The 19312-nt window shown below is 37.1% G+C and overlaps 4 protein-coding genes across 4 annotated transcripts; 2 read left to right on the top strand and 2 right to left on the bottom strand.

Moving 5' to 3' along the window:
• Nucleotides 1–1044: 1044 nt before the first annotated feature.
• On the bottom strand, nucleotides 1045–3752 carry LOC111798397 (transmembrane 9 superfamily member 11). Its single transcript, XM_023681507.2, has 2 exons — nucleotides 3551–3752; nucleotides 1045–3366 (listed from the first exon to the last, which is right to left on the bottom strand). The coding sequence occupies exon 2, from the start codon at nucleotides 3346–3348 to the stop codon at nucleotides 1360–1362; it is 1989 nt and encodes a 662-aa protein (XP_023537275.2). The 5' UTR covers nucleotides 3349–3366; nucleotides 3551–3752; the 3' UTR covers nucleotides 1045–1359.
• Nucleotides 3753–8178: 4426 nt separating this feature from the next.
• Nucleotides 8179–8946, top strand: LOC111798188 (uncharacterized). The gene has a single exon (XM_023681193.2). The coding sequence runs from the start codon at nucleotides 8328–8330 to the stop codon at nucleotides 8655–8657; it is 330 nt and encodes a 109-aa protein (XP_023536961.2). The 5' UTR covers nucleotides 8179–8327; the 3' UTR covers nucleotides 8658–8946.
• Nucleotides 8947–11419: 2473 nt separating this feature from the next.
• Nucleotides 11420–12247, bottom strand: LOC111798189 (uncharacterized). Its single transcript, XM_023681194.2, has one exon. The coding sequence runs from the start codon at nucleotides 12175–12177 to the stop codon at nucleotides 11692–11694; it is 486 nt and encodes a 161-aa protein (XP_023536962.1). The 5' UTR covers nucleotides 12178–12247; the 3' UTR covers nucleotides 11420–11691.
• Nucleotides 12248–15365: 3118 nt separating this feature from the next.
• On the top strand, nucleotides 15366–19075 carry LOC111798918 (uncharacterized). The gene is made up of 3 exons (XM_023682268.2): nucleotides 15366–16740; nucleotides 16834–16949; nucleotides 18745–19075. Exons 1-3 carry the CDS (start codon nucleotides 16570–16572, stop codon nucleotides 19016–19018), a joined length of 561 nt encoding a protein of 186 aa, XP_023538036.2. The 5' UTR covers nucleotides 15366–16569; the 3' UTR covers nucleotides 19019–19075.
• Nucleotides 19076–19312: the final 237 nt, after the last annotated feature.

Below are 19312 nucleotides of genomic sequence, written 5' to 3'. Positions count from 1 at the left end.
TACTTTATTTCAAAAATAAATTTAAAATATATGATTAAAAAATACCGTGAAACTTTAAAAAATGTTTAATATAAAAAAAAATATATGGATCGCCGATTGGTGGACTATTATCTTGATAAGATTAAAGGGTCTGAAATTCACGAGCTAAACTGTAACAGTCAAAGTGCGCCATTAGTAGATATTGTCCACTTCGGCCCGTTACGTATCACCAGTAGTTTTACGGTTTTAAAACGTATCTAATAGGGAGAAAGTTACGCACCCTTGTGAGCCAACGTAGTCACTGGCATGGCACACCGTCCAATGTAGACTCTTATAACATTTGTAAGAGTCCAAACTCACCGCTAATAGATATTGTCCACTTTGACCCTTGTGAGCCCCAACGTAGTCATTGGCACACCGTCCAATGTCAAACTCTTATACCATTTGTAAGAGTCCAAACTCACCGCTAATAGATATTGTCCACTTTGGCCCTTGTGAGCCAACGTAGTCATTGGCACACCACCCAAAATCAAACTCTTATATCATTTGTAAGAGTCAATACTCACCGCTAATAGATATTGTCCACTTTGGCCCTTATGAGCCAAAGTAGTCACTAGCATACTCACCGCTAATAGATATTGTCCACTTTGGCCCTTATGAGCCAAAGTAGTCACTAGCACACCGCCCAATGTCAGACTCTTATACTAGCACACCGCCCAATGTCAGACTCTTATACCATTTGTAAGAGTCCAAACTCACCGTTAATATATATTGTCTACTTTGGCCCTTGTGAGCCAACGTAGTCATTAGCACACCGCCCAATGTCAGACTCTTATCCATTTGTAAGAGTCAAAACTCACCGCTAATAGATATTGTCCACTTTGGCCCGTTACGTATCACAATCAACCTCACGGTTTCAAAACGCATCTACTAGAGAGAGGTTTCCACACCCTTATCCAACCAACGCGGGATCTCACATAAATATTCAACAGATACGAGAACATTGATTCATTTATAGCTCAATTGAAGTACATAAACACTCTAACAAGGAATGAATCAAATATATAAAGGACAAGTGAAATGAAGTGTACATATACTAATAAAACCCCACATAATTGTGTTACAAACTACCATTAAAACATCTAAGAATGCAAATGAAAATCTATTTGTATTGTATCATATCATAATCCAGGCAACAATCTCTCCCTTAAAACACAAAGAAAATACATCAGAACTGGACGGTATTATTCATGTCGTCGCAAGCGTTTGAAATGAATCGACGAAAACTAATATATCATATCATATCATAATAATCAAACAATCCATACAATTCTACTAAACTGCCTGCCACTGATCTTCTGCTGTTTCTAAGAAACTCCATCAATCCAACTTCACTGAAGAGAACAAGTAATGAACAAACCAGAACGAGGAAAGAAACCCGATCGTACCGGTTGCGAGCATGATCGCGAACACCATTAGAAGGGAGTATCCGAGGTAAAGGGTCGAAGAGACCGGTCCGCTCAGGCTCTTGAGATCGAAGATCAGATAGTTAATGGAATACAAGAAGATGTATATGGCAACCGAACCAGATGCAAAGAAGGACTTCCACCACCATTTCCAATCCTCCACACACAGATGCATGTAGGTAAGAACTAAAGATACTTCGGCGCAAACCACCACGAGAAGGACCAAGACAATGAAGAGAAACCCGAAAACGTAGTACACACGACCCATCCAGATACTAGACATGATGAAGAACAGCTCAATGAATAGCGTTCCAAAAGGAAGAGTGCCAGCACCAAGAACTAACAACCAGGATGGATATTTCTGAGCAGGGATTTCACGAGGGATTTGGTTAGTACGAACCGGGTACTCGATATGAGACGCTTTGGACCCGAGGTAACCCCCAACGAGCGTAAGTGGAACCGATATGCAGAACCAGAGCAAGAGCAGAATAACAAAAAGGGAAAATGGAATGGCTCCAGTGCTATGACTTCCCCATAAAAGGAAGTTCAGAGTGGTTAAGATCAAAAAGGCTATACCAGGAAAGAAGCAAGAGACCTTCCATGAGACAGAAATCCATCCTTTGTTGTCACCACAACCCATTGTCCTCCACAAACGAACAGCAACGTAACCAGCTGCAACGCCGAGAATCATATAGAAAAACAGCATACCAGTAATGAGGGCTCCACGAGACGCTGGCGACATGAATCCAAGGGCTGCAAATAATATCGTCACAACTGCCATTCCAAGAATCTGAACCCCATTACCAACCATGATGCACAAGAGTGACGAATTCGAGGGAGCTCTAAAGACATCACCAACAACAAGTTTCCAGCCAGATAACTCCTCATTCATCTGTGCTTGAGCCTCCTTGTCGAGCTCCTCATACCGGGTCAGATCCCTCCGAACGGTCCTCAAGAAGATAACAAAAACAATACCAGCAAGAAAAGTAATCACCATCATCGAATTCATGATCGAGAACCAATGGACTTTGGATCCCTCCATCTTAAGATAAGCATCCCACCTAGATGGCCATTTGATATCACTCTCCTCGAACATAACTTCATATGTAAAAGCAATAGGCACTCCTTCCTTGATCGGCATCGATACAGTGGTCGGATCACACTGTATCGCATTAGGATATGTTTGGTACATTTTCAAGTCCTTCACCTGTTCGATATTGTGCACGACGCTACAAGGAACCACCTCAAACCCAACAACCATATATCCAGGAATATCAGATCCCTCTTTCCCAATCGTCGGGATCAACTCAGCAGCATCACCAGTGCCCATTACGCGAGCCATATCGGCCTCCTCGTATTTGTGAACAAGAACCTTGAATTTCAAATGGTTGAACACATAATAAGCATCTTTAACCTTAACCCCAACTGGATAACCAGTCCACCGCAGAACATAGCCTTCCTTCTGAGTATAACGGATCGCAGGTAAATTGTCAAGAATCAAATTAACCTGATACATTTCATCAATTCTCTCCTTCGTGATCTTAAATTGATCAGATGTCAATGGACCTGAAGAACACGTAAAGATATCCGTCTGATTTGTAAACATCTTAAACTGGTAAGGCGAGTTTTCAATTCGATCTCCCATCAGAAGCTCACCAAGATTCTCGGCACTGTCCTTAACACCCTCTTTAGGCTTACAAAACGGCAAACTATAATACCTAAATGGCAATTCGGTCTCAATAGAAGTAAGAGAATTAACCTTCACCGACAACAAGTCGCCCACAACGTATTTGTGGGGGTAGCTACCAGGAAGGTAAAATCCATATCCGAGTTGAAAAATCAAAGAACAAGCTAAAACCAAGATCCGAAATCGACTTAACAACTTCATTCTCGACAGACCCATTTTCGATTTGAATCGGATCTGAAAACCCCAGATTCAAGAAATATCAATGCCGAATCAAAACAAGCAAATAGACAATGATTTAATCGAATTCGTAATGAATTCAAGAACAAATACTACAAAAAATTAGGGATGGAAATAGAAAAAAACGAGGAAGTTAAATCAAAATGCCTCGAAATCTTTTGCAAGAAATGAACCGACTGACCTTTGTACAGAGATCTGAACGATCCCCCACGAGAAGGGAAATGGGAAACAGCAGCGGCGGCGGCAGAGATGGAGGAAGAAGGCAAGATTTGGGAACCGAAGAAATTGCTATGGCGGAAGAGACAACTCTGTAGAAAGGCGAAACGTCCGTATATAACGAGCAAAGAAAATTTTCCGTTTCTGGGGCCTGCCGATTGCCGGACTCGTTTTCCTTTACATTTATTATTATTTTATATTTTCCAAAATTTTATTTTAAAAATAACCTTAAAATAAATAAATAAAATTTCTTAAAATTTGCCGGGACAGAGTGAGCTTAGCTTAGTGACAACGAGCTAGCATGTGAAGTTAAAGATTCGAACCTCAACATTTTTAATTAGATGTATAATATTTAAATCAGTTGAATTATAACATTACAATTATATCGCTCGTTGAAGTGAGCTTAGTTCAATAGTAACAAGCTTGGAAGTTAAAATCTTGTATTGTGAGATCCTACATCAGTTGGAGATGAGAATTACCCGCGAGGACGCTGGACTGGTAGATTATGAGGACGACTTAAAAGTTTCCACATCAATGGAAGAGGGGAATGAAACACTGGATGTGAAAACCTCTCACCAGCGATACGTTTTAAAACTTTTAAAAAAAGTCCAGAATAAAAAGCTCAAGTAGGACAATATCTACTAGGGGTGTACTTACGTTGTTACACAACATAACCCATTTCTTCTCGTTTAACCCATGAGAGTAAATATTCGACAATATCTGTCCGTGGTGGATTTAGGCTATTAAAAAACATAACCCATTTAGTTTTTTTTTTTTTTCAGTTTTAATCTAAATAAGTAAATATTCCAACGTCAAATATTTTGATTAGATATATAATATTTTAACTAATTAAATTAACCGGTAAATTTGGAAATTACAAGTTTAGTCCTTTCGGAAAAAAAAAAATTATAATTTGAATTTTCTACTTGTAAAAATTATTAAAATAAAGTTTTTTACCGAGCTCGCTAAAAGTTCACGCATCTAAAAATTGAAATTCTCGATATATATTTTTATTATAAACTTAAAAAAATGAAATAAAATTTAATTTAATAAAGGGTTGACTTGCACAATTTTTGGATCTATATTGCAATGGATCTCGCCTAATACTTTTTAGGTATTTTTATCTTAACGTGTGAGCAACTTAGCATTGAAGAAAACTAGCAAAATCAAATTACATTATTACCCCTTAATTTTTTGTACGACCTAGATTAACCGCTAGCAGATATTGTTCTTTTGTTGGGTTTTCCCTTTGGGGCTTCCCCTCAAGTCTTTGATGTGGGACCGCCCCCAAATCCACTTTTGTTGGGTTTTCCCTTTGGGGCTTCCCGTCAAGGCTTTAAAACGCGGGACATCACATTCCTCTAATCGATGTGGGACCGCCCCCAAATCCACCATTCTTTAGGGCTCAGTGTCCTTACTGGCACACCGCCTCATGTCTACCCCCTTCGAGGAATAGCGAGAAGACTGACACATCGTTCGGTGTCTGGTTCTGATACCATTTGTAACATTTCAGATCCACCGCTAGCAGATATTGTCCTCTGCTACGGGAAGATTTCCACACCCATATAAATGGTGGTTTGTTCTCCTCCCCAACCGATGTGGGACATCACATATTTTATTAATTTATTAATTTTCATATTCCAATTGAATTACCTCGTCAATGACCCAAAACATAGACAGAGGCCATCTGAAACTGATTTTCTGACTAGATTCAATCTACCCCTCACCTCAAATCAACCATTAGTGGAAAAGCTTCAAAGTCCAGTGTGCCTGTGCCCGTCGCCCCCAACATCACGTCGGATTAAAGTTCAGTCACAACAGCATCACTTGGTGGGTCCCGGATGTTATTTTATTTTATCTATAAGCTAAATTCCAAATTCGGTTAGAGTAGTTTAGAGAAAATTAAAATTTAATTCGTAAAGTTTTAAAAATTATAATTTTGTTCGTATGATTTAGTAAAACTTTACCGATAGTCTTAAATATTATTTATAAGGGGTTGGACGTAATAGGAATAATAAATTAAAATATAATTTTGATCTATATATTTTGAGCCTATTTATTTAGTTTATTATATTTTTAATAAATCTTTTAAATGATTATTAATAAATAAGTATAATATAAATTAAATATTGTGTAATAAATAATAATAATAATAATATTATATTTTAAAATGGATTAAAAAGTAAAATTAAAAAGGCCACCGACGCCACGAGTTCGAGATCTGTACACGTGGAGGAGCCCAAATTCCTTGTGGACCTGACACGTCATCAGTTAACGGACAAATTACAACTATATAACGGCGCAACGTCAAAGGTGAAACTGAAATTAAATTAAAGTTAAATTAAATTGGTTTAAAGCTTTAAATAATAAATATTGATTACATTAGTTTCCTAAACTATAACATGTCGAATTTAAAGCTATTTAAAAAAAACATTTAAGAATTAAATTTTGAGTTACGTTATAAACGAGCGGTAAATCTTAATTAAATATTTAAAAATAAATAAATAAATATTTTACGGCATGATCATTCTCTAAATTAGCTAATGTAAGACTTCATCCCAATAGTTATCAACAATCCATCAACAATCCTTCCCTCGAACAACGTGCGCTATAGAGCCTTTCCTGAGGCCTATTGAGCCATCGAATAGACTCCCCTTAATTGAGGCTCGACTCCTTTTTTGGAGTCTTCGAACAAAGTTCCCTTGAACAAGGTACGCTATAGAGCCTCTCTTGAAGCCTATTGAGCCTTCGAGTAGACTCCCCTTAATCGAGGCTTGATTCATTTTTTGAGTATTCGAACAAAGTACACCCTTTGTTCGACACTTGAGGATTCTATTGACATGACTAAGTTTAGGGTATGGCTCTGATACCATGTTAGGAATCACGGACCTCCACAATGGTATGATATTGTCCACTTTGAGCAACTCTATGGCTTTGCTTTGGACTTCCCCAGAAAGCCTCACACAAATATAAATAGTATTCGGTTCATTCTTTAGTAAGAATTGTTTAAGTTGAAAAAATTTATAACCCGAATATTTGGATTGGATCTAAAAAATGGTCAAACTCGACCCAATTCAGCCCACGAACACCTTACGTCATCATAGTAGATGATCGTTTATCCTCTAGCAGACTTTGTCGATAATGCAAGCTAGAATTTAGTCCAACCTCGTACATAAACTTTAGTAAAGAACAGTAACATGTCTTGTTTGAAAGACAACGAAAATAAACTACGAATATTAATTTTATATATTTAAGGAGATCGATGAAAAGTCAAAATACAATGTAATTCCCGTTATATAGCTTAGTATTTATCGATAATTTTATCCGTATTACTATATTAGATGTGACAAATTTTCACTATGAAAGACTATATATTAAAAAAAAAATGAAATAATACAATGCTACATAGTTAACAAAGATGTTAGGTATATAGGACAAATTTAATTTCAATGTCACATCAAATAAAACAAAAAAATAAATAATTATAAGATATAGAAAGAAAATGTCTCTATATGCGCATTTTTTTTTATTTGTTTTATAATTTACTTTTAATAACATTTAAAAATATGTAAGAAAATTTTATTTTAAAAAATAGTTTTCAAATTGAAAATTAAGTTATTGATAAATAAATAGAAAATAAAACCAACAATTAGATTAAATTACAAATTTCATCTATTTTGATTATCCGTCCTTTCATTTAAACCTTGAAAGTTTCTTATACCGAACTAAAAATGGTCGGTGTCTCCCTACGAGACATTACCTCTGCATGGCTATCTGAGAATATATGGTATCTTATCTAGGGGTGTGCTGAGTACCTCTTGGGTCCATGATGTTGGATGATGAAAGTCCCCCACGGCTAATTTAGGGAATGATCATGAGTTTATAAACAAAGAATACACTCTCCGTTGGTACGAGGCATTTTGGGGAAGTCCAAAGCAAAGCCATGAGAGCTTATGCTCAAAGTGGACAATATCATATCATTGTGGAGAGTCGTATTCGTGTAAGACATGATAGTCCCTCTCATTGGGGGGCAACTTCTCCCTTGTCCAATGGGGCTGTAGGACGTGGGCTCACATTTTCCATGTGAAACGGCTAAGAGTGAGTAGTGGGAACTGATTAAGAACCCCGCTCTAAAATTTGAAATTTTAAAATTATAAATTTAGTCTTATTTTGAAAAATATTGTTTTAAAATTTGAAATTTTATATATTTTGACTGTTTTTTTTTTTTTCAAAATTCTATCCCATATATTTAATAAATTAATTAACTTTTTTTATAAACAAATATTTTATTAAATTTATCTATATAAATTTCATAAATATATTTAAATATATTTTTTATTATATAAAAATTAGTTATTTTAATAAAGACCAATTGTAAGCTTTATTTAAATTTAATTTTAAGCTAAATTAAAATTAAAATATTAATAAATCGTAAGCACAAAAACAAATAATATTAATATTTATTTTAAAGCTAAATTTATTAATTAATACATTAATTTATAATATTAAAATTAAAATAAATTTAGTTTTAATTTATAATATTAATATTTATAATAAATTATAAAAAACAACGCCCTTCGCCTCTTTATTCCCCCGTTCTCCACGAACCAGGCCTTCCCTTTCGCATTTTTGGCGCCTATAAATACTCCCTTCCATCCCTTCCCCTTTCACTCTCTCGCGCTTTTCTTCAAACACCTTCCGGGCACCTGGTGGTCGGTCATCTCCTTCCTCCTCGTTCTTCCATGGCCGCCGACGGCGTCCTCCGCCCCGTCTACGAGGCTTGCATCGCCGGCTGTGACTCCGAGATCCACCGTCGTCCCTACCACCGCAACTGCGGCTGCGCTCTCCACGAATCCCGCCGTCAACTTTCTCACTGCTACCATTCCAAGTACAAATCCGTCTCCTATCCCATTCGCCGATCCTGGAGCGAAGGTTGCTTGACGCTCGCCTTCGCCTCTCCTTCCTCTTCCCCTTCCTCCTCCCCTGTCGTCGGTAAGTCCTCACAGCCTGGTGCCGCTTTGAGCGACGACGACGATGACGACGACGCTCCTGTTCAGTTTACCAGGAGTTGATTTTTCCGTTCTTCGTATTCTATTGTTTTCTACAATTTAGGAGTTGATTTTCCTGCCCTAGACGTTTAATAATTTGGAACCAGATGAGATGAGATGAGATGAGATGAGATGCGGTTTTTGATTGTGACTTTTTTATTTTATTTTTTTCCATGTTTCTGTGATCTGAAAAACGTTATTGGATCCGTTCGTGTGTTTTACAATTTGCAGTGATATAGATGGCGAGGATTGAAATTTGGTCTTCTTTGTGTTTGGAGAACAATTAAGATATGCGATCTTACGTTTTTTTTTTTTTTTGGTGTATGTGCATATATATCTTGTTTTTTTTTGTTTGTCTTCTTCTGAATTTGTACCTGATTTCTATGAAATCTGCCATGGAAATCTTTTCGGCAGCATTTGGCTTTCCGATCGACTGTTTCTTTCTTTCTTTCTTCGTTACTAATGAGCTTAAGGAATAATCTGGCAAGGGGAATGATAATGGATAGAAATTGAAAATTTCTTCCATTGTAGACTCACCATGATCTTCCGCGACAGTGAATGGAAAATTGAAATTGGTTTTGTGCTTCATTCCGTCCTAAGCTAAAGCTCTCATAATTAGGTGGCTCCCGATGGTACATGATCATTTCTTAAATTGATGATCATAAATTAGTCGTGGTCGTCGGCCCCGTCATCTCCTCTCAACCTCCCCTTCACAACTCCTATTCCCCCGTCATCTCCTCTCAATCTCCCCTTCACAACTCCTATTCTTTTGGAGTCTATGCATTCGAGGCTCACAATACTTGTTCCAACGGCTCACAATACTTGTTCCAACGGCTCACAATATTTGTTCCAACGGCTCACAATACTTGTTCCAACGGCTCACAATACTTGTTCCAACGGCTCACAATACTTGTTCCAACGGCTCACAATACTTGTTCCAACGGCTCACAATACTTGTTCCAACGGCTCACAATACTTGTTCCAACGGCTCACAATACTTGTTCCAACATTTGAGGACATGACTTTGGAATAGGAGTCTATGCATTCGAGGCTCACAATACTTGTTCCAACATTTGAGGACATGACTTTGATACAATTTCTCAACCTCCCCTTCACAACTCCTATTCTTTTGGAGTCTATGCATTACTTGTTCCAACATTTGAGGACATGACTTTGATACAATTCTAAGTTTAGGACATTACTCTTATCCCAGGTTAAATTCCATGTATTGACATGGCTAAGTTTAGGACAGGACTCATGATACTAACATGTATTGACGTGTATTGACCATGTATTGACGTGGCTAAGTTTAGGACATGACTCTGATACCATGTTAGATGGGCTCTGATACCATGTTAGATGGGCTCTGATACCATGTTAGATGGGTTCTGATACCATGTTAGATGGGTTCTGATACCATGTTAGATGGGTTCTGATACCATGTTAGATGGGTTCTGATACCATGTTAGATGGGTTCTGATACCATGTTAGATGGGCTCTGATACCATGTTAGATGGGCTCTGATACCATGTTAGATGGGCTCTGATACCATGTTAGATCAACATGACTCTCCACAATGATATGATATTGTCCATTTTGAGTATAAAGCTCTCGTGACTTTGCTTTGAACTTCTCCTCCAAAAGGCCTCATGATTATAAACTCATGATCATTCCCTAAATTAGCTGATCTGAAACCTTCAAAAGCCTCATACCAATGAGCACCAATGAAGATAGTATTTTTTTATTATAAACCTCTCATATGAAAGTTTCCGGATCATTTTCTAAATTAGACTTTCTTCCAACCTAGCCTAAACACACCCAAAGAATGTCCTTTCAAAAAATAGTAATAAATTCTTTTTTTCTTCTTTTCTATTTGATGGAGTATGCATAAATAGTTTTTGCTTAATTACTAATTGTAACCGACTTTTGAGTTATCGACTATTTTCATTTATTTAATAATAATAAATATATTTTTAAACTTTAAGAATATTATTAAAACTAAAAATTTAGATTATTTTCGTAAGACGGTACAAAGTTAAAAAATATATTTTATATAAAAAAGGGAAAAGATAAAAACCTATATAAAAATAGTATTTTAAAAAAAAAGTTTTATAACTAAAATAAATATTTTGAAAATTGTTTTAAAAGCTTAAAATCAAATAGAAAAAAAAAAACAATTATAAATTCAATTAAAAATATAAAAAATATTTGGGTTTTAAAAATATAAAAATAAAAAGAAGATTCTTAAATAGGCCTGGATTCAGTTTTAAAAGTATATTAAATATCAAATACATATTTTTAATAATTATTGAAAAAGAGTCATAATTGATCATACATGTGAAATAATAATAGCCATACACACACCACGCCAGTCCCAAGTCGCATCAATTTAATGATTTAAGAGACTACTAATTATCAATACTAATTGATGTGATATCTTATTTGTTGTGAATCAATAATTTATTTAGTAAGATCGACTCATTATTGAAGTAATATTTCTTCATTTACTGAATAAAATTCAACCATTCTTCAGTATACAAGGAGTTACTATTTATGAATTTCCTACTGTAGAAATAGAAAATGCGAACTCATTTCCTTAAGAAACAAAACAAATTTGTGTAAGATCGGCAAAAGCGTCTTCAAACAATGGAAAACTGTTTGAACATCAATCATAATTCTAAAAATTTTATTGTAGCAAGTAATTTTAAAGAAATCTTAACGAAACAAAAGAGTCTTCAAACAAGAACAATTTTCATATATATATATAGACAAGAACAATATGAAAATTATGTTGAAAAATTAGAATATGCTATATAAACACAGGCAATGGCATACATATAAGTTGTTTGATGAATAAAAAGTTATGCAAAACCAAAACGCATTTCCAGACGATTTATACACCGAAAATTGGGGGAAATTTACCTTTGGCATTCAATCGCTTCCGCTCCAGGGAACCTTGTCGTTCATAAGTATAACCACACCGTACCGTTGCAAGAATTTTTACAATCGGCCGCGAATTAAGCCTCAAAACGCCTCCAATAATAAATCAATTAGAAATTTAGCTATACGCCGTGGTCATCTCCCTCGACGTTTCCGAGGAAGACGGCGCTGATTTCGGCGGAGAAGCCGGTAACCTAGAGGAGAAATTTCTGAGCGGAAACGCATCATCAACATGTCCTTCATCGTATCCTTCATCAAAATTAAGCGCATAACTAAGCGCATCGTAGTGAAAATCGACGGAAGCAGAAGAGTGACGACGAGAATGGCGGCCAAGTCGCGAAATGAAATGCGGACGCCAATCGGCCTTAGACTCAGGACTCTCGCGAGATCTGGATTTATCCTTGGCAGAGGAACACCTCGTGAGCGGACTAGGCACATCTCCATCAGAGGAAAACGACATCCGCCGTTGGTGTTGGTGGCGTTGAAGGTGGTGGTGGCCGTTCCGGTGCCTACGAAGGCAGCAGGACAAACACAGAGAAGATTTGATTTTCGCCTTCAGAGACGACGGTGAGGCATTTTCTTTATGCTCGTTCGAATCGTCCATTGGAGAGAATAATGGTAACTGAAAAACGGTGTAAGAGAAATCTGAGAAAATCGAATAATAATGATGGTGCTGGAAGAAAAATGAGTGGTTTGAGCGTTTATATATACCCCGTAGGTGGAGCGTGAAACTACGAAAAAGCCCCCGAATATGTATTTGTAAAGAACCAATAATGAAACTTAAAAGGGCATCCTTGTAATTCTACCTCTCACGGTTAAAATTGTGCCTTTGAGTCGTTGCCTTTTCTTCTTTGTACGGTTATAATTCTTCGTTTACCTAATTTTGATGGGATTTTTCTAATTTTCTTTATTAATCAAAATTAGAATTTAAATATAAACTTAAATTTGCATTTTAATTAAAGTTCCCTGGGTTGAATTAGCTAGGTGTAACGACCCCGCTAGCAATTATTGTCCTCTTTGGGCTTTCTCTTTCGAGTCTCTCCTCAATCAATGTGCGACATCACAATCCACCCCCCTTCGGGGCCCAGCGTCCTCGCTAACACTTTTTCCTTCTTCCAATCGATGTGGGACCGCCCGACCCCGCTAGCAATTATTGTCCTCTTTGGGCTTTCTCTTTCGAGTCTCTCCTCAATCAATGTGCGACATCACAATCCACCCCCCTTCGGGGCCCAGCGTCCTCGCTGACACTTTTTCCTTCTTCCAATCGATGTGGGACCGCCCCCAAATCCACTCCTGTTTGGGGCCCAGCATCCTTACTGACACACCGCCTCGTGTCTACCCTTCTTCGGGGAACAACAAGAAGGCTGGCACATCGTCCGATGACTAGACGCTGGCACTCTTTCCTTCCTCCAATCGATGTGGGACCGCCCCCAAATCCACTCATGTTTGGGGCCCAGCATCCTTACTGACACACCGCCTCGTGTCTACCCCTCTTCGGGGAACAACGAGAAGGCTGGCACATCGTCCGATGACTAGACGCTGGCACTCTTTCCTTCCTCCAATCGATGTGGGACTGCCCCAAATCCACCCTCCTTTGGAGCCAACATCCTTACTGGCACACCGCCTGATGTCTAGCTCTGATACCATTTGTAACGACCCAGATCCACCGCTAGCAGATATTGTTCTCTTTGGGCTTTCTCTTTCGGGCTTCCCCTCAAGGCTTTACAACGGGTCTACTAGGGAAAAGTTTTCACACCCTTATAAATAGTGGTTTGTTCTCCTCCCCAACCAATGTGGGACACCACATTAGCAATGCTAGAAGTGTACATAGGTTCAATTGAGATGTATTATACATTTTTTTGAATCGACATGAAATTTCAGTTTGGTTGGGTTGGTAACCTGAATAACGACCTAGATAGGGTTCACAAACTAACCCAACTCAACCCTCTATTTTTAGTTAGGTTGTCGGGTTGTTCATTTTTTTAATTATTTTAAAAAAATATTTATCAACGGTACATATTACACTAATAACTAAAATTTCATAAAACTCAAATATCAAACATTTACCGACTTGGGCTGTGAACCCTATTTTTTAAATTGACACAACTAAAAAAGTCAACCCGACCCATTATTCACGTCATGAGTTACACAATTCCGTTCAATTTTTTAGAACAAACGTGTGAAGTGTTTACCGTGGTTAAGTATAAAGATTCAACCGAAGACATCTTGGAGATCGATCGATCGATCCTATGAACCAGAAAACGACAAGAGTAGAAATGTCACCAATGAACCTCGTACAATAACCGAACTACGAAAATAACAAATTCCTTCAAATGTTGTTGGGCCCAGCAGCTTTAACGTGACAAAGCCCACACCCACACAAATAATTAAAAAATAATAATAAATGTTTTTTATTTTACAAATTCCTAAATAATAATAGTAATGTGATATCCAATCTATAAGGGTGTGAAAACTTTCCGTAGCAGACACGTTTTAAAGTCTTGAGGGGAAGCCCGAGATGTCCCACATTGGTTGGGGAGGAGAACAAACCACCATTTAGAAAGGTGTGGAAACCTTCCCCTAGACGTGTTTTAAAGCCTTGAGAGGGAGCCCCAAACGGAAAGCCCAAAGGACAATATCTGCTAGCGGTGGATCTGGGCCGTTACAAATGGTATCAAAGCCAGACACCGGATGATGGTTTTAAAGCCTTGAGGGGAAGCCCGAAAGGAAAAGCCCAAAGATGACAATATCTGCTAGCGGTAGATCTAGGCCGTTACAAATGGTATCAGAGACAGACACTGAACGATGGTTTTAAAGCCTTGAGGGGAAGCCCGAAAGGAAAAGCCCAAAGAAGACAATATCTGCTAGCGGTGGATCTGGGCCGTTACAAATGGTATCAAAGCCAGACATCGAACGATGTGCCAGCCTTCTCGTTGTTCCTCGAGGGGGGTAGACATGAGGCGGTGTGCCAGTAAGGACGCTTGGCCCCAAAGGGGGTGGATTTGGAGGCGATCCCACGTCGATTGGAGGAAGGAAAAAGTGCCAGCGAGGACGCTAGGCTCCGAAGGGTGATGGATTGTCACATTGGTTGGGGAGGAGAACAAACCACCATTTATAAGGGTGTGGAAACCTTCCCCTCAGGCGCGTTTTAAAAGCTTGAGGGGAAGCCCGAAAGGAAAAGCCCTCGGGCAAGCCCAAAGAAGACAATATTTGCTAGCGGTGGGCCTGGGAAGCCCAAAAAGGATAATATCTGCTAGCGGTGGGCCTGGGTCGTTACAAGTAACGAGTAGCTTATCAAAGCCCGAAAGGGAAAGCCAAAAGAGGACAATATCTGCTAGTGGTGGGCCTAGGTCGTTACAAGTAATGAGTAGCTTATCTTTTGTGCTATGTTCGAGTTCACCGGACACCACTCACTCGCTCGAGAGAGAGAAGCGAATTGAAAATTAGGGAGAGGTTTGACCTAAAAGGGCTATGCTCGAGTTCTACTTTGACGTAAAAGGGCAATTTGGCTCATAATTTTAAAACGCGTCTATTAGAAATAGGTTTTTACGTTACCCTCTCCAATAGACGTAGGATCTCACAATCGATCGTCTTTAGGGCCAACGTCCTCATTGACATACCACCGACTCTAATACAATTTGTAACCGTTCACCGTACATATAGGAGATATGCTCATTTAACCTATCGAACTAAAATTGAATTAATATTAACTTTTTCTTAAAAGAAGATACACACAGATCCACTATGCTTTATCTTTTAGTCTGTAATTTTGTAGGAAATTTCTTCCCTTCTTCCTCTTCCTTGTTTTCTCTCACTACTTTCATGAGAGAGAGAGAGGAATGATTGAGAAAATCGTGTTGTTATTATTGTACGTTTTACGCTCACCTTCAATGGCGGGGACCCGTTTTTGTCCATTACCTTCATCATTTCCATGCTTCGTTGGCCTTCGTTCTTTATCATGATTTTAATTCATTCTGATCCAATTTCCCCATCTTCGATCGATCTTTCCAGTTCGTTTCATTTTGTTCTTTGTGTTCTTCGTGTTCTTCGTGTTTCTGTTTCTGGATTTGTTGTTTGATTTGCTGGAAATGAGAGATTTCGATTGGAATTGTTCTTTTTCAGCGCATCTGGATTTTGGTTCATTTTGATTAAACTGAGAAACTTCATTGATTTTGAGTTGAATTTTTTCTGGATTTGGCGAGTTTTTCTCTGTTCTTTGTCGTTCTGGCTTTTCAGCAACTGTGTGGTTCTGATTCATTGGCTGAAACTGAGAAACTCCATTGATTCTGTGTTGAAATCAGTGAGTGTTCGGGGATTTTATAAGCTATGTTTTCTCTGTTCTTCTTCATCCGATGAACTCCATTGATTCTGAGTTGAAATCAGTGAGTGTTTGGGGATTTTATAAGTTATGTTTTCTCTGTTCTTATTCATCATTTCTCTGTTCTTATTCATCTGATGAACTCCATTGATTCTGAGTTAAAATCAGTGCGTGTTCGCGGATTTTACAAGTTGTCTTCTCTCTGTTCTTCTTCATCTGATGAACTCCATTGATTCTGAGTTAAAATCAGTGCGTGTTCGCGGATTTTACAAGTTGTCTTCTCTCTGTTCTTCTTCATCTGATGAACTCCATTGATGCTGAGTTGAAATCATTTAGTGTTCGGGGATTTTATAAGTTATCCTCTCTCTGTTCTTCATCATGTGATGAACTCCATTGATTCCGAGTTGAAATCAGTGAGTGTTTGGGGATTTTATAAGTTATCTTCTCTCTGTTCTTCATCATCTGATGAACTCCACTGATTCTGAGTTGAAATCAGCGAGTGTTCGAGGATTTTACAAGTTATCTCCTCTCTGTTTTTCTTCATCTGATGAACTCCATTGTTTTTCTGCAATTATGCTCTCATTAATCTGCTGAAACTTACAAGTTCTTCAAATTTTGAATCAAAATCTGCTCAAAATCATCTTCGAATTTATTTCATCTAAATAAACTCGTCGATCCATGGCTGGAATGTTGCCTGGAGTTGAATGCGCAAGACGGCGGCGGTTCCACCAGAGCATAACGTCATCGGACTCGGCGTCCACGGCGGCGAAATTAGGATCCACAAGAAGGTCCTCCTTCTGTTTGTATACAAGCAACCGTGATTTCCACCTCACTTCATCTTCTTCACAGGTATCAAAACAAATCTAGAAAATTCCATCACATCCTTCGAATTTTCCGTTTGTTTCCCGGGAAAATCTTGATGAATGATTTCAATTGTATAAGCAACGGTGCTCTTCGAATCACGCTTACCAGAACGAGAAGCTTGGGCAAGCTGCAAGAGAAGCTAAGGAACGGTTGGATGAGAGGTTGAGAACGCACAGAAAACCTGAGAATTCAAGGTAATTTCTTCATGAACCACCTTATTTCTTCATAATTTTGTTTATCTTTTTATATATATATAATAGTAATTAAAATATTATTTTAGTTGATTTTTTTCCTATGATATCCCAGTCTGAGTAGGAGAACGAAACACTTTTACAAGGGTGTGTGAAACCTTTCACTAATAGATGTGTTGTCAACTTCTCCTTGCCCGATAGTTACATGCAGTAAGTAGTTCTTGTTGCCTTTTGCTTACATTCCCATCTAACACCAATTTCAATTTTTCAAATCTTACTTTCGAAATCTCTCTACCCCTGTTTTCTAAAACTTTCTTCTTGAACTGAGGCCAAAGGCTTGAGCATACGTCGCTTGACCATAGGCGATGGAAGAACAAATAGGCTTAACTCACTTATTGCTAGAAAGTGAGTGCTAGTGACGGAAAAATGAATAGGCTTAACTCACTTGTTGCTAGAAACTGAGTGCTACCTTTTGCTTACATTCCCATATATAACACCAATTTCAGTTTTTCAAATCTTACTTTCGAAATCTCTTTGTCCCTATTTTCTAAAACTTTCCTCTTGAACCGAGGCCAAAGGCTCGAGCATACGTCGCTTGACCATAGGCGACGCAAGAACGAATAGACTTAACTCACTTGTTGCTGGAAAGTGACTGCTACACAATCGCAAGTCCACTGCCATCAAAAAACTACTTACTGCATATAATTATCGGGTAGGAGATATGACTAGTAAAACCTAAACAAGATAATATCTGTTAGTTGTGGGGTTAGGCGGTTGAATTTCTAATTTTAGTCTATATAGTTTAATTATTTGATAATTAAAATATATATATATATAGTTTACATTAATTATCCTTGAGCCTAAATCATTTGGTCTTTTAAGCATATAAATGGTTATTATTCTTATTTAAAAAAATTAACTTTAACTTACTAATTTTAAAAATATTTTAATCATATTTGAACTAAAATTAAGTAAACTTGAAAGTAAAGAAAATAAAAACTATAAACTTTAATAAGAAAATTGTAAAAATTATTATCGAAAATTAGGTCCTTCAACTTTATTAAGTGTATAAATTGGGGTTTTCGTGCTAACCCATAAAATAATTAATTAAATTAAAAGTTTAAGGGTATAATTACGACACGAAACAAAGTTGAAGGAGTTGATTGCAACAAGTACCAAAGTTTAGGGATTAATTGGTCAAATGTTTTGTTTTAATTATTAAAACTTTAGGGTTAGAAAAAAAAAACTAATTAAATCATTGTATTAATTTTCATTAAATTGAACTTAAATCTAAATTTATAGCAAAAACCAAACACTTGACCTAGAAGAAGAAAGAAATATAAATTTAATAATAAAAATAAAAGAAAAAAAACCGTCGAAATAAATATAAAAGAAAAGAATTTGAGCATAGTTCAATTGATTATATATATTTTATCAAAAGATAAAATAGATGTAGCTAAATAAACCGTTCCTATAATTTAAGCTTAATTTCAATTTGGTCCCTAGAATTTTAAAAGTTTCAATTTAGTCTCTAATTTGATTAAACCTTACAAATCGTCCCTAAACTATATCCGTTAGCCACTTAAAAACCTAATTCACTTATGTTTATTTTTACTCGACCCTATAATTTAATCCCGACAACTAACGAATTAGCTACTTGAAGGCTCTACTAAATTATCACAATAGAACTAATTCAAAACTTTTAAATCAAGTTGAAACTACGAGAATAGCCGAATTTAAAATTTAACCTAAAACGAACGTTAAAATTTATTATTATTATTTTTTTTTTGAATTATAGGAAGAAGAGTAGTAGTGAAGAAGTAGGGTTGAAGAAGGAGAAAGCGAAGGGAAAGGAAGAAACAACAACGAAGAAGAGGTTCAGTTGGGGGAAGCTAATGAAATGGAAAGCCTCCGAACAGGAAGAGTGCACTGTTTGTCTCGAAAGGTTCAGAGCGGCCGAGCCACTCGTCCATCTTCCATGCGCTCACAAGTTCCACTCCACCTGTTTGGTCCCTTGGCTCCAAGCTAACGCTGATTGTCCTTGTTGTAGGTACCCTGTTCTCGCTCAATAACAATCGAGAAATTATTCGAATAAATTAAAATAATACGAATAGCAGTGTTCCATTGTAGATGTACGAGAGACAAATAAAAAATTAAAAATGAACAAACGGGACCTAAATTATTGTCGGAGAACATTTTCGGTAGCACGAATTACATTTAATTAAAAAAAAAAAGTTATAATTACTCAAAATGGATAATAAAAGATGAAATATTTGAAAAATAATTAAATATAAGTAAATAAATAAGAAAATGAAATCTCATTTTACAAAAGGATTAAAATTAAATGGAATAAAATCAGTTTGGTT

The sequence above is a fragment of the Cucurbita pepo genome, chromosome 7, assembly GCF_057944985.1.
Source record: "Cucurbita pepo subsp. pepo isolate OVF chromosome 7, ASM5794498v1, whole genome shotgun sequence".
In the NCBI taxonomy this organism is placed as follows: Eukaryota; Viridiplantae; Streptophyta; class Magnoliopsida; order Cucurbitales; family Cucurbitaceae; genus Cucurbita; species Cucurbita pepo.
This window is presented reverse-complemented; position numbering and strand designations above follow the sequence as displayed.